This window comes from Sminthopsis crassicaudata, chromosome 2 (genome assembly GCF_048593235.1).
Source record: "Sminthopsis crassicaudata isolate SCR6 chromosome 2, ASM4859323v1, whole genome shotgun sequence".
NCBI classification, from domain to species: domain Eukaryota; kingdom Metazoa; phylum Chordata; class Mammalia; order Dasyuromorphia; family Dasyuridae; genus Sminthopsis; species Sminthopsis crassicaudata.
Genome location: NC_133618.1, coordinates 642500515 through 642512848, shown reverse-complemented (window position 1 = coordinate 642512848; position 12334 = coordinate 642500515). Strand labels below are relative to the sequence as shown.

Here is a 12334-nt window from a genome sequence, read left to right as displayed (position 1 = left end):
TCAAGCATTTATTAAGCACTAACAATGTGCCTTGAGGTAAACTACTACTACAGAGGTTAGAGATCTAAAGGGAGCCTGCTTAACAACTCATCAGATTACAAAGGGAAAAGCTCCTTTCTATGATTTGCAAATTTCCCTCCTTTGGAATTGTGTCTCTCAAAGACTCTCTACTCTGGCATTTTTGAAACTCACTGAAGAGCTCGCCTTCTAAACCACCTTACAGAGAAGGGCTCCAGTATCAAGAGTATGTTATACTCTTTTTTGTTTTTTGTTTTTTGTTTCTAAGAAAAGAACACATTTACATATATTGTATTAAAGATATACTTTAACATATTTAACATGTATGAGATTGCTTGCCATCTAGGGGAGGGGGTGGAGGAAAAGAAGGGAAAAGTTGGAACAGAAGTGAGTGCAAGGGTCAATGTTGAAAAATTACCCACGCATATGTTCTGTCAATAAAAAGCTATAATAATTAAAAAGGTACATATGTCTTCTGGGTTAAATGCCTAAGGAATCTATATTTTGGGTAACCTAAAAAGCAAGAAAAAAAAAGATGATGATCTGAAGATGACTTACATTCAAGAAGGAGCGTGAGGGATATATGTCATTGAAGAAATGTAGAACCAGGAAAAGAAAGTGGATAAGAGGGATGTGCTGGAGTTAGCTCTTGATGACTTATGAGAGCTGATTGTTAAATTTGTATTGTATTTGCATCTTGGATATATGCAACCACTTTAGATCAGAGCTTGATTTATTGTTTATTTATAGACTTAAGAAAGTGATGGAGAAAGTGTTTTAAATGCAAACTATATTTGAGCATATCATGCAAACTTTTTGTTGTTATTGTTGGATATTTGGTTGTTAAACATTTACCAGCACACTTCTGGGTAGCCCATAATAATAAATAGTCCAAGCACTCTACCAGTCTTCACAAAATCTAAAAGGCCTATAAGGAGGCTGCCTTCAGCATTTGCAAGAGCAGGGACACAACATAAAGGATTTGTGGGAAAATGTGAAAAAATATTACAGGATGTTTGCGGCAGCCCTCTTTGTAGTGGCCAGAAACTGGAAACTACGTGGATGCTCATCAATTGGAGAATGGCTGAATAAATTGTGGTATATGAATATTATGGAATATTATTGTTCTGTAAGAAATGACCAGCAGGATGAATACAGAAAGGCCTGGAGAGACTTACATGAACTGATGCTGAGTGAAATGAGTAGGATCATTGTATACTTCAACAACAATACTATATGATGATCATTTCTGATGGATGTGGCCATTTTCAACAATGACATGAGCCAAATCAGTTCCAATAGAGCAGTAATGAACTGAACCAGCTACACCCAGCGAAAGAACTCTGGGAGATGACTATGAACCACTACATAGAATTCCCAATCCCTCTATTTTTGTCTGCCTGCATTTTGGATTTCCTTCACAGGTTAATGGTACACTGTTTCAAAGTCCGATTCTTTTTGTACAGCAAAACAACTGTTTGGACATATATACATATATTGCATTTAATTTATACTTTAACATATTGAACATGTATTGGTCAACCTGCCATCTGGGGGAGGGGGTGGGGGCAAGGAGGGGAAAAATTAGAACAAAAGGTTTGGTAATTGTCAATGTTGTAAAATTACCCATGCATATATCTGGTAAATAAAAATTATTTTACAATTAAATTTAAAAAAATATTGCAGGAAATGAAAAGATGTGACTGGGTTGCAATCTGAACCAGTGAAGGAATTATCCACATCAGCAAGCTCATGTATACATGGAAGTACTGAAGGATCCAAATCTTCTATATTTGGTAGCACATCTTGTGCAATGTTTGTCATTTCTTAAACAAAGATCCATGAATTTATTTCTAACACTTTGTATAACATATGGAAATACGAAAAATTGTTATGGCTATTTTTCCAGGTATTTTATTGACAGAATTACTGATATCATAGTCAGAGATGATCAACCAGACTCATAATGAATAGACACACTAAAGGAAGCTCATCTTGTAGCTTTTCCAACAGGCTTAAGCCCCATTCTAATGTACTCCATAAAAAGAGGATAACTTTGAAATGAATGGATTTGTACCACAGACCTCCATGATTGAAGAGCAGTGGAATATAGTAGAAAAAGTAGAACAATCCACCTGGAGTCAAAAAAAAAAAAAAATTAGGTCAGAATTCTGTCTCTGACATGTTCTACTTGTGTTGTGTTGTCCTGGGTGAAACATGTGATCTCTTATCTACAAAATGAGAGCATTGGACTCCAAGATCTCCAAGATCCTTCCAGTTCCAATTCTATGAGCCATAAACTGGGTTTTGAATCTTAACTCTTACTTTTTACATACATAAAATGAGAGCATTGGACTCCATGATCTCCAAGATCCTTCCAGCTCCAATACTATGAACCCATAAACTGGGTTCTGAATCTTAACTTTTACTTTTTACATATGTGACAGTGAAGAAGAGTCAAGCAGAGCAATGGATAGAGCAATAGACCTATAGTCAGGAAAACTTGGTTTCAAATCCAGCCTCAGACACTTACCAGCTCTGTGAGCCTGGACAAGTTACTTAGTTCTGTTTGCCTCAGTTTCCTTATTTGTTAAAATGAGATGCAGAAGAAAATGGTAAACTACTTCAGCATCTCAAGATTTGGACGTGACTGAGATAATGAGTATGTGATTGCAAGCACTTCTATTGGCCTCTTGAGACAGCATACCATTCCCTTTCTTTGTGATACATTCAATCTATTATTTTTTGTCTCAACCACAGGATCACAGATATGAAGCTAGAAGGAAATTTGGGGATCATTGAACCCACCACCCCAACATTTTAAAGACAAAAAAAATTAAAACCCACAGAAAAGGATGACTTACCAGAGATCATAAAAGTTTAGACAGGTAGAGCCAAGAAACCAACACAAGGCTCAAGCTACCTACCGCCATGGCTCCCTCCATCATGCTCCCCAACAGGCTTGCATTGCCTGTTTCAAGGATTCTGAAAAGTAGAGAGAAATAATTTCTCAAGTGGTCAAGGCTGAGGTTTCATTGCCTTTATATTGTTTGCCAGTTCATAAACATTCATCATAAAATTATCCAGGCCTTGTCAAGATCTGGCTCCAATGTGTTATTTTCTGAACCTTGTTAAAGGTACAGTATTGAAGCTGGTTCAATTTCACCAACTTTCATTTTTAAAATATTTCTTTTCCAAGAACAGAATTCAATGATCACAGCAGTCCCAGAGGATTACCCTAGGTAATTACACCAGGTTCCAACAGTGAAAGGCAACGGGATATGGGATAGGAAGAGGCTTGGCCATATAGAAACCACTGAATTTGAAGCCAAAAAACCTAGGATTAAATCCTGGCTCTATTCTATACCTTAGAGTAGGGCTTCTTAAACTTTTTTACTTGTGGCCCCTTTTTGCCCAAGAAATTTTCATGCAATTCCAGGTATACAAGTATATAAGATACACAGATCAAACATTTACTGATAATAAATCATAATTTTGCAACCCCGCATTCAGTTATATGACTTCATATGGGGCTGTGACCCACAGTTTAAGAAGTTTTTCCTTATAGGACCTTGAACAAGTCATTTCCCTTATGTGGGCCTCAGTTTCTCCCTCTGTAAAATGAAGAATGACTTCTGAGGACCCTTTCAATTCTAAATATATGATTCTAAGTTAAAGTGCTAGCACTGGGTCCTTCTCTTTGTGTGCTCCTGAGGGAGGACTTCACAAGTCTGAGTTTTATTTCCTCATCTGTAACATAAAGAGCTTCAATATCACTTTAAATGAGTTCAAAGGTCAATTCTAGCTCCAAATTTCCAAAATGAGGAGTATTTATTGAGCATCTACTATGTGTCTGGTCCTGAGCTGGCTACTAGTGATGCAAAAAAAAAAAAAAAATGATAAGAAATGTGTGGATCTAAATCAAAATAAAATAAATACAAAGAAAAAAAGGAAGTAATATGGGGGTGGGGAGCAGTAAGCCTTAACAAATCTGGGAATCAGGAAAGGCATCATGTAGGAGATAGTGTCAGAGCTGGGCTTTGAGGGAAGCCCGGGGAGTCTAAAAGAGCAACAGCAAGATTATAGCATGATCATTTCTGATGGACAAGACTCTTTTCACCAGTGAGGTGATTCAGGCCAGCTCCAATGGTCTGGTGATGGAGAGAGACATCTGTACTCAGACAGAAGCCTGTGGGAACTGAGTGTGGACCACAACATATTTTTTTCAACTTTTGTTGTTGTGGTTTGCTTGTTTTTTTTAATTTCTCTTTTTTTTTTTTCCTTTTTGATTTGGCTTTTCTTGCTCAGCATGATCATTGTGGATATATATATATGGAAGAATTGCACATGATTAATATACATTGGATTGCTTGCTGCCTAGGGGAGAAGGGAGGGAGAAAAAAACTGGAGATGGGGTGAGAGAGAGGGCAGGGCAGGTATGGTCACAGCTGGGGAAAAGGCCCAAACAGATATTAACTATGAGGAGCAGCAAGCAGCTCTATTTGTCTGGACTGGAGGCCAATCAAGGCCTTTACTTGGATTTATAATTTTACTTGGATTTATACTTTTTTTTTTTTTTTTTGCACAAATCTCAATAAACATTTGTGGTTTGAAAATGGAGGAGTTCTGTGTTCACCCATGCTCTGGAGGAACTGGAAGCATTTTGGAAAACAAATTCAGCACATGTCTGAGAAAGGCATATATCTTCCAAATGGATCCAACAGGAGAGCGACTCCGCTGACCTCCCAGGTGAGGAAAGCCCTTCCACTGAGCTGATTTTTCTTCTCCGTGGACAGACACCTGCTTACCAAATGGATGGCACATGGAAATGAGCCTCCTTTCGGCCAGATCAGGTGTGGCCTCCGGCCTCCCTGGACAGAGGCTGCCTCGTGCCCCCCCAAACTCTTCCCAAAACAAGCTCACCAATGTGGCGAATGCTGGGAAGCGCCTCTGTCTAGGGTCCTCCCCTCCCCCTTTCAGGCCTCCCTTCATCCCCCTTAGCTTTGGTCAGAGCTTCATAGAGTAATTCGCTTTATTCCGGACTCCCCCAGTAAATTTACAGGAGCCCAGTGGGCGGGGCAGAAGGAAGAATGGAAGAAGAGGGTTACGGGGGGGGGGGGGGGGGGGTGTCAGGATTACCCAGACTGCCAAAGGAGCCCGTTATCCGGAGGCTGGCGACCTCTCCCCCAGGGTGAAGGAAACTAGGGGCATCGGAGCCGGAGGTTTGTCTGTGTAAGGTGTAGACGCGGCCCGCGGCCCGAGGATGGAAGGGAAGGGATCGCAGAGGCCGGGACGGGGATTCGGGTCTGGAAGGGCACGCGCCTGCTTCGAGCCTCCCAGAGCTTCTCTGGAAGCTGACCCCCACCCCCAGGCCATATCTCCGGTCCCCTTTTTTTTACAGCAGAGAAGGGGGGGCCCGGGGGAAGGGAAGTAACTCAGAGGCCTCTCGGTCTCCCCGCTGCCCTAAAAGCCTCCCTCCAACTTCCTGGGTTCTCCAACCCCCCACCCCTCAGCCGCTGAAGTGAGCCCCCTCCGGGCCGCCCCAGCTCCGCCCCCTCCGGCGCAGTTCCCATAGCAACAGAAAGACGCTTCTCCTGCAAGCATGAGCACCGCCAGTACCTCCTCATCTCGGACGCAGGTATGGACTTCCTTCTTCCCTCACTTGGCTCTCTCACTCCCTCGGAACCCCGGGAGGGGCCATGACTCCCAAGTCTGCGGACCCGTCGCTGGGGAAGTGAGGGGACAGGCCCGGGGGAAGGGGAGGGCTAAGGTTTCCAGATGAGCCGGCGGAACGAGACACTCGCGACCCCCTCAGGTGTGGAGCAGGGAGGGGCCTGTCCAGTGGCTGAATCCGGACAGACTGCTGCGCCCGGGGAGCCAGGTTCAAATCCCGCTCTGACACTTGCCAGCCCAGCCTTAGCGCCCTCTGTGCAGAATGAGGGGAAAGATGGACTTTCCCTTCCAGCCCAAATCTATTCTTACCCAAAATCCCAGTAAATATCAGAGATGAGATTTGAACCCATCGGCTCTGACTCCAAATCCGATGCAGTTCGCAAGCGCTTTGGTTTTTTTTTGTTTGTTTGTTTGTTTTTGTTGTTGTTGTTGTTTGTTTTGTTTGCCATTTTAATAAATTAAAACATCTACTACAAATAAAAGATGAGAGATCAAATAGCTTTCGAGATCAAGGCGAGGCCCCTCACTAGGAAGATCAGGAAACTGAGACCCCCACACCTGATGGGACTCGTCCCTGATGGGCACTAGTTTTCATTCTCTAGCCTGCAAGAAAACTGGAGAGACAGGAAGTCTGGAGTCAAAATAATAATTATAATAATGCTCATATAGCAGCTTATGAAGGCGAGCCTCCTGGGACAGCCCGGGCAGCACAAAGCTGGCCCAGTGTCACACAGCCCGTGGGAATAGTACAGGTTTGGGAGGCACCCTGGGATCCTGCTGCGCTTGTGACTCTGTCTCAGGTGAGTGACTCTGCCTCTCTGGGTCTCAGGAATTCTCCCTGCTGGGGAGAGTGACCTAGGACAGTCACTGAATAAGGAACAGAGTACACATTCAGAGGCCCTAGGTTCAAGGACTTGTTTGAGCCTCAGTTTCTTCATAAGTCAAAAAATAGTCTCTAAGGTTTCTTCTAAACCCATTGGAAAAAAAAAAAAGTAAACTCCGTCATTTGTTCTCATGATAAGAGCTTGAGGAGAAAGTCACCAGGCATGTTTTATTCATTTATTTTGATTTTTTAAATTTATTCTCACCTGAGAACATATACTAATAGTGCTACACCTGCTTCCCCTCCTAATTATTTCCATTAGCCCAATATTTATCCTAGGTCCCACATACTGCATATATAGTTTAACAAAAACATTAGATTGCGAATCTAAACTTAGGAGTTTAAATCTCCTTATATGCCCAAGAAAGTTGCAAGAACTGCTAACTCTTGAGCTCATCCCTAAAACCCATGGCTTTCTGACTTTTAAAGGATAATAGTCATTCATTGGCTTAAGAACCAAAAATGTTGATGCAATTCCAAATAAAAGTAATTAATCACCTATTAAATGCTTCACTCCTGTTATCAAACATTTCCCAATTATATGTGAAAAGTTTTTTAAACAATATTTTTTTTAATTGAGCTCTAAATTCTTTCCCTCCCTCCTGCTCATCAACCCTCCTCTCCTGGAGAGGGCAAGCAATTTTATATTAATGATACATATGACGTATGCAAAACATTCCCATATTAGCTATATTGCAAAAGGCGTGCACAAAAATAAAAATTTCATTAAAGTAATGAAAAAAATTTAAAAGTATGCTTCAATTTGCACCTCAGGTTCTTCAATTCTCTCTTTTTTTTTTTTTTTTTTGGCTGGAGTTAAGTGACTTGCTCAGGGTCACACAGCTAGGAAGTGTTACGTGTCTCAGACCAGATTTGAACTCAGGTCCTCCTGAATTCAAGGCTGGTGATCTATCCACTGCACCACCTAGCTGCCCCCTCTTCAATTCTCTTTTGAAGTGGATAGCATTTTTCAGCACAAATCCATTGAAAATGTCTTCTTAGTTCATTGTATTAATGAGAGCAGCCAAGTCTTTCATGATTGATCATCATCACAATATTGTTGTTACTGTGTACAATGTTATCTTGATTCTGCTCACTTCACTTTGCATGAGTTCACTTAAGTCTTCCCAAGATTTTCTGAAAGCATCCTGCTCATCGTGTCTTACAACACAATAGTATTTCATCACAATCATACCACAACTTGTTCAGCCCTAGTTGATGGGCAAGCCCTCGATTTCCAATCCCTTATTATCACAAAAAGAGTTGCTGTATTTTTGTACAAATGTATCCTTTCTCTTTTTCCTTGATTTCTTTGGGATATAGATCTAGTATGTCTAGTCAAAGGGCATAGACAGTTTTATATTCCTTTTGGGATAGTTCTAAATTGCTCTCCAGAAGAGTTGAATAGGTTCTCAACTCCAACAAGAGTAACTTAGTGTCCCTGTTTTTCCTCATTCCATCCTGTATTTGTCACTTTCTTTCTATCATGTCAGTCAATTTGAGAGATGTAAGGTGATATCACAGAATTGCTTAAGTTTTCATTTCTCTAATCCAGAGTGATTTAGAACAATTTTTCATGTGACTATAAATAATTTTGATTTCTTCTGAAAACTGTCTGTTCATAGCTTTTATTATTTATCAACTGGGGAATGAATCTTATTTTTTTATGAATTTAGCTCAGTTTTCAATATATTTGAGAAATGAGGCCTTTATCAGCGAAACTCACTACAAAACTCCCCCCCCATATTTTTTTTCTAATTTTGGCTGCACTAGTTTTGTTTGTGCATGTCATCAAAATAATTTATTTTACTTCCAATAATCCTCTCTTTCTCTTATTTGGTCAAAAAAAAAAAAAAAACCTTACCTTAGTCATATATCTGACAGGTACATTTTCTCACACTTTCTTAATTTACTTATATTACTCTTTATGACTAAATAATTTATCCATGTCAATATTCTCATTTTACACAATCTGACATGCTAGTCTAAACCTAGTTTCTTCTGAATTGCTTTTTACATCCCAACAATTTTTGTCAAAGGCTAAGTTTTTATCTCAAAAGTTTGGAACTTTGGGTCTGTCATATTACTATAGCCATGTATTGTGTACTTAATCTATTCCACTGATTCACCCATTTCTTAGCTAATACCAGATCATTTTGATGATTACCACTTTGTATTATATTCTAATATCTGGAACTACTAGGCTGCCTTCCTTCACATTTTTTCCTATTGATTTTCATGATATTCTTGAACTTTTGTTCTTCCAAACAAATTTTATTTTTTTCTGGCTTTATAAAATAATATTTGGAAGTTTGAATGGAACAGCACTGAAAAATTCAATTAGGTAGAATTGTTATTTTGATTACATTGGTTTGGACCACCCATGAGCAATTTATAATCCAGCTATTTAGATCTGTCTTTATTTCTGTGAAAAATGTCTTATGATTGTGTCCATATAGTCCCTGAGCTGGTCTTGGCAGTTAAGCATTTTATATTGTTTGCAAGTACTTTAAATGGAATTTTTCTTTCTGTCTCTTGCTGCTGGACTTTGTTAGTACTATATAGAAATGCTGATGATTTAAATGATTTATTTTATTTCCTGCAACTTTGCTGAAGTTCATTATTTCAGTTAGTTTTTTTAAACTGATTCTCTAGGAGTTGCTAAGTATACCATGATATCATCTGCAAAGAATGGTAGTTTATCCTTCAGTTTATTTTTCTTCTCTTATTGTTAAAGCTAGCATTTCCAGTACAATATTAAGCAATAGTGATAATGGACATTCTTGCTTCACTCCTGATCTTGTTGGGAAGGCTTCAAGTTTATACCCATTCCAAATAATATTTACTCTTGATTTTACTACTTATCATGTGAAGAAAGGCTCCACTGATTCCTATGCTTTCTAGTGTTTTTAACAGAAATTGGTGTTATATTTTCTCAAAGTTTCTTTTTTCTGAATCTACCGTTATAATAAAATATTTTTTGTTGTTTTTGTTATCAATATGGTCATTTATGCTGGAAATTTGTCTCATTTTAAACCAGCTATCCATTCCTGGTAAATATCCCACCCGGTCATGGTAGATGATCTTTGTAATACATTACTATAATCCCCTCACTGGTATTTTATTTAACATTTTTTGCATTAATAAAGAAATTAAGGAAATTGGTCTCTAGTTTTCTTTCTTTGTTTTTGTTCTCCCTGGCTTAGATATCAAAAAACATATTTGTATTATTAAATTAAAGTAATTTGGTAAGACTTCTTCTTTACAGTTTTTCAAATAGTTTAAATGGCATTGGAACTAATTGTTCCTTAAACATCTGGTAGAATTCACTTGTGAATCCATATGGTCTTGGGGATTTGGGTAGTGATGGTGGAGGGAGAGGAGAATTCAATGATGGATTGTTCTTTTTTTTTCTAAGAAGGGGTTATTTAAGTTATTTATTTATCCATTCTTCTGTTAATGTTAATATTCATTCATTTCAGTGAGTGTTGGTTTTATTGTCATATAATTGGATTATGTTGGTTAATTAATTTAATTAATTAATTAATTAATTGTTGGCTTTATTGGCATATAATTTGATCATGTTGCCTTGGTTCTCATTATTGTTGTTGTTGATCAGTTATTTGTTGTGTCTTCCTCTTTGTGGCCCTATTTATGGGTTTCCTGAAGTGCCTGGCAAAGCACTTTTTCTTCTCCAACAAATTTACACATGAGAAAACTAAAATATATGAGGTTAAGGGAGCTGCCCAGAATCATTCACAGGTAGTAAATGTCTGGGCAAGATTTGAACTCAGGAAGATAACTTCAGGACTATGATTCTATTAGTGTACCGCTCCGACCTTTTATGGGCCCAGCTACTTTGCCACTCTAGAATTTGCTTTGAAGCATCATTTTTAAATTATTTGTTAGCTACTGTTGGACAAGCTCAGCCAACTGCTTTTTCGAGTCTGCCATCAGCACGCACTTCTTCTTAAGCATTATGTCATTACATATAATTACATATACATACATACATGCATGCATGCATACATAGCAGTGGTGGTGGCAGTGGTGGTACTAATAGTAATGGACATCTAAATTCAAATCCTATCTCCAATACATATTACCTATGTAGCTCTGGGCAAGTCAGTTTCAGCCTCAGTTTCTTCATCTGTAAAATGGGAATATTAGCAGCTACTTCTGAAAGCTGTTGTTAGGATCAATAATAATAATATTAATAATAATAATAAAGTCAGATGTCAAGTGCTTTGGCAAACAAAATCTTCTAGAAATGTGGATTCTTATGATTATTAGCTGATTATATTCTTGTGAAAAACACGCTTCCCAAACCTTAAAACCCCATAGAAATGTGAGCTCTTTATTTTTCTGCACCAGATATTCTGGGCTGCTGCCTGTGCCTTCTTATGGCTACTTGTGAGGAACACAAATCTCTGCCCTTCATTGCTGAGCACATCAATATTTCTGCTTTGCGCTTTATCTAAATATACAATGTGGCTAAGTCACAGATGGCCTGGAAATAAGCTTGAAGACAACAAGGGCAAACAAAGCCAGAGTTATTCTGAAAGAAAAGCAGGTCTTTTATTCTACGTATTACCTCCTCTCCCCCAGTTTAGAAATCACCAAATTGAGACCACAATTTTTCTCCTTCCCCCCCCCCCAGTCCTTTCTTTTTTTAAAGGACTTACTTAAGAAGTAATTTTAGCAAGAACTTAACCAAGTACTTTGTAACTCAGTGAATCAAAACAACATTCCTGAGTAGGAGATAAGCGTTATCTGCATTTTACAAATGGAGAAACTAAGATAACAATTCATTAGATGCCTTATGGAAAGCCACTTTGTGGGTCATTGGCAAAGTTGGCAGTTCCCCCAGAGTTCCAGATGCCCAGGATTCTATCCAAGGCAGAACATGCTGCCTCTTCAATGTACTCTTAAAAGTAGAGCTACATTTAAACACATTCCAGTTGTGTATTGGCTTAGGCAGCCACAATACACAATGGCACAATGGCTAGGGTGCTGATCTTGAAATCAGAAAAGACTTGAGTTCAAGTCCCACCTCAGATACTTATTACTGTCTGACTGCAAGTACCTCAAGTTTCTCCTACTTAGCTTCCTTATCTGTAAAATAGAAATAATATGATTACAATAATTTATGTGGCATTTACTATGTGCCAGGCTTTTCTCTAGCAAAAGAGCTGATAAGGTCCTTGATTTCATGCCAGACAGAAGGTCCAGCAGTGAAGGCTAGCTGGTTCTGAAACTGGCATCTTTCCATGATTAAAAAAGAAAATCTGAGGATTATAATGAGCTCATTAATTTGACTCATTCCTTATGAAAATGGAAAACGACCTCTTTCTCGGGAGACATCAACCTTTAGATCAGTTGTTAAAAGGTCTGTCTGATAATGAATAACAACATCTGGCAATCATATGGTACCTGAAGGCTCATGAGGGGCTCTCTATGAGAGGCAGGGTATTCAAAGTAGGAAGTGTTGGATTTAAGAGTTTAAGAACCTAACTCTGCCATTCTTTAGCAGGGTGACCTTGGGCTAGTTCCTTAACTGTACCTTAACTTTTATTTAATTTGAACAATTATTTTCACAGTTGACTAACACAACAATCCAGGGAAGTAAGTTCTATTATTTTCCCCATTTTAAAGATGAAGAAATTGAAGCAAGCAGAAGTTAACTGACTTGCCCAAAGTCATAATAAATAGCTCCCAGAGTTGTTGTGAGTATTAAAATGAGACAAATGTCAAGTGCTT

General features: G+C 38.8%; 1 protein-coding gene and 1 long non-coding RNA gene across 2 annotated transcripts in view; one reads left to right on the top strand and one right to left on the bottom strand.

Moving 5' to 3' along the window:
* Nucleotides 1-1912: 1912 nt before the first annotated feature.
* Nucleotides 1913-5605, bottom strand: LOC141558847 (uncharacterized). Its single transcript, XR_012487154.1, has 3 exons — nucleotides 5158-5605; nucleotides 2883-3003; nucleotides 1913-2153 (listed from the first exon to the last, which is right to left on the bottom strand). It is a non-coding gene; the product is annotated as an uncharacterized LOC141558847 (long non-coding RNA).
* The window catches only part of CABCOCO1 (ciliary associated calcium binding coiled-coil 1), a 157729-nt gene continuing 150884 nt past the window's right edge, over nucleotides 5490-12334 (top strand). The window contains exon 1 of the mRNA XM_074296647.1: nucleotides 5490-5656. Within this exon, the coding sequence (XP_074152748.1) occupies nucleotides 5621-5656 (36 nt within the window). The 5' untranslated portion in view covers nucleotides 5490-5620. The remainder of the gene's footprint in view (nucleotides 5657-12334) is intronic.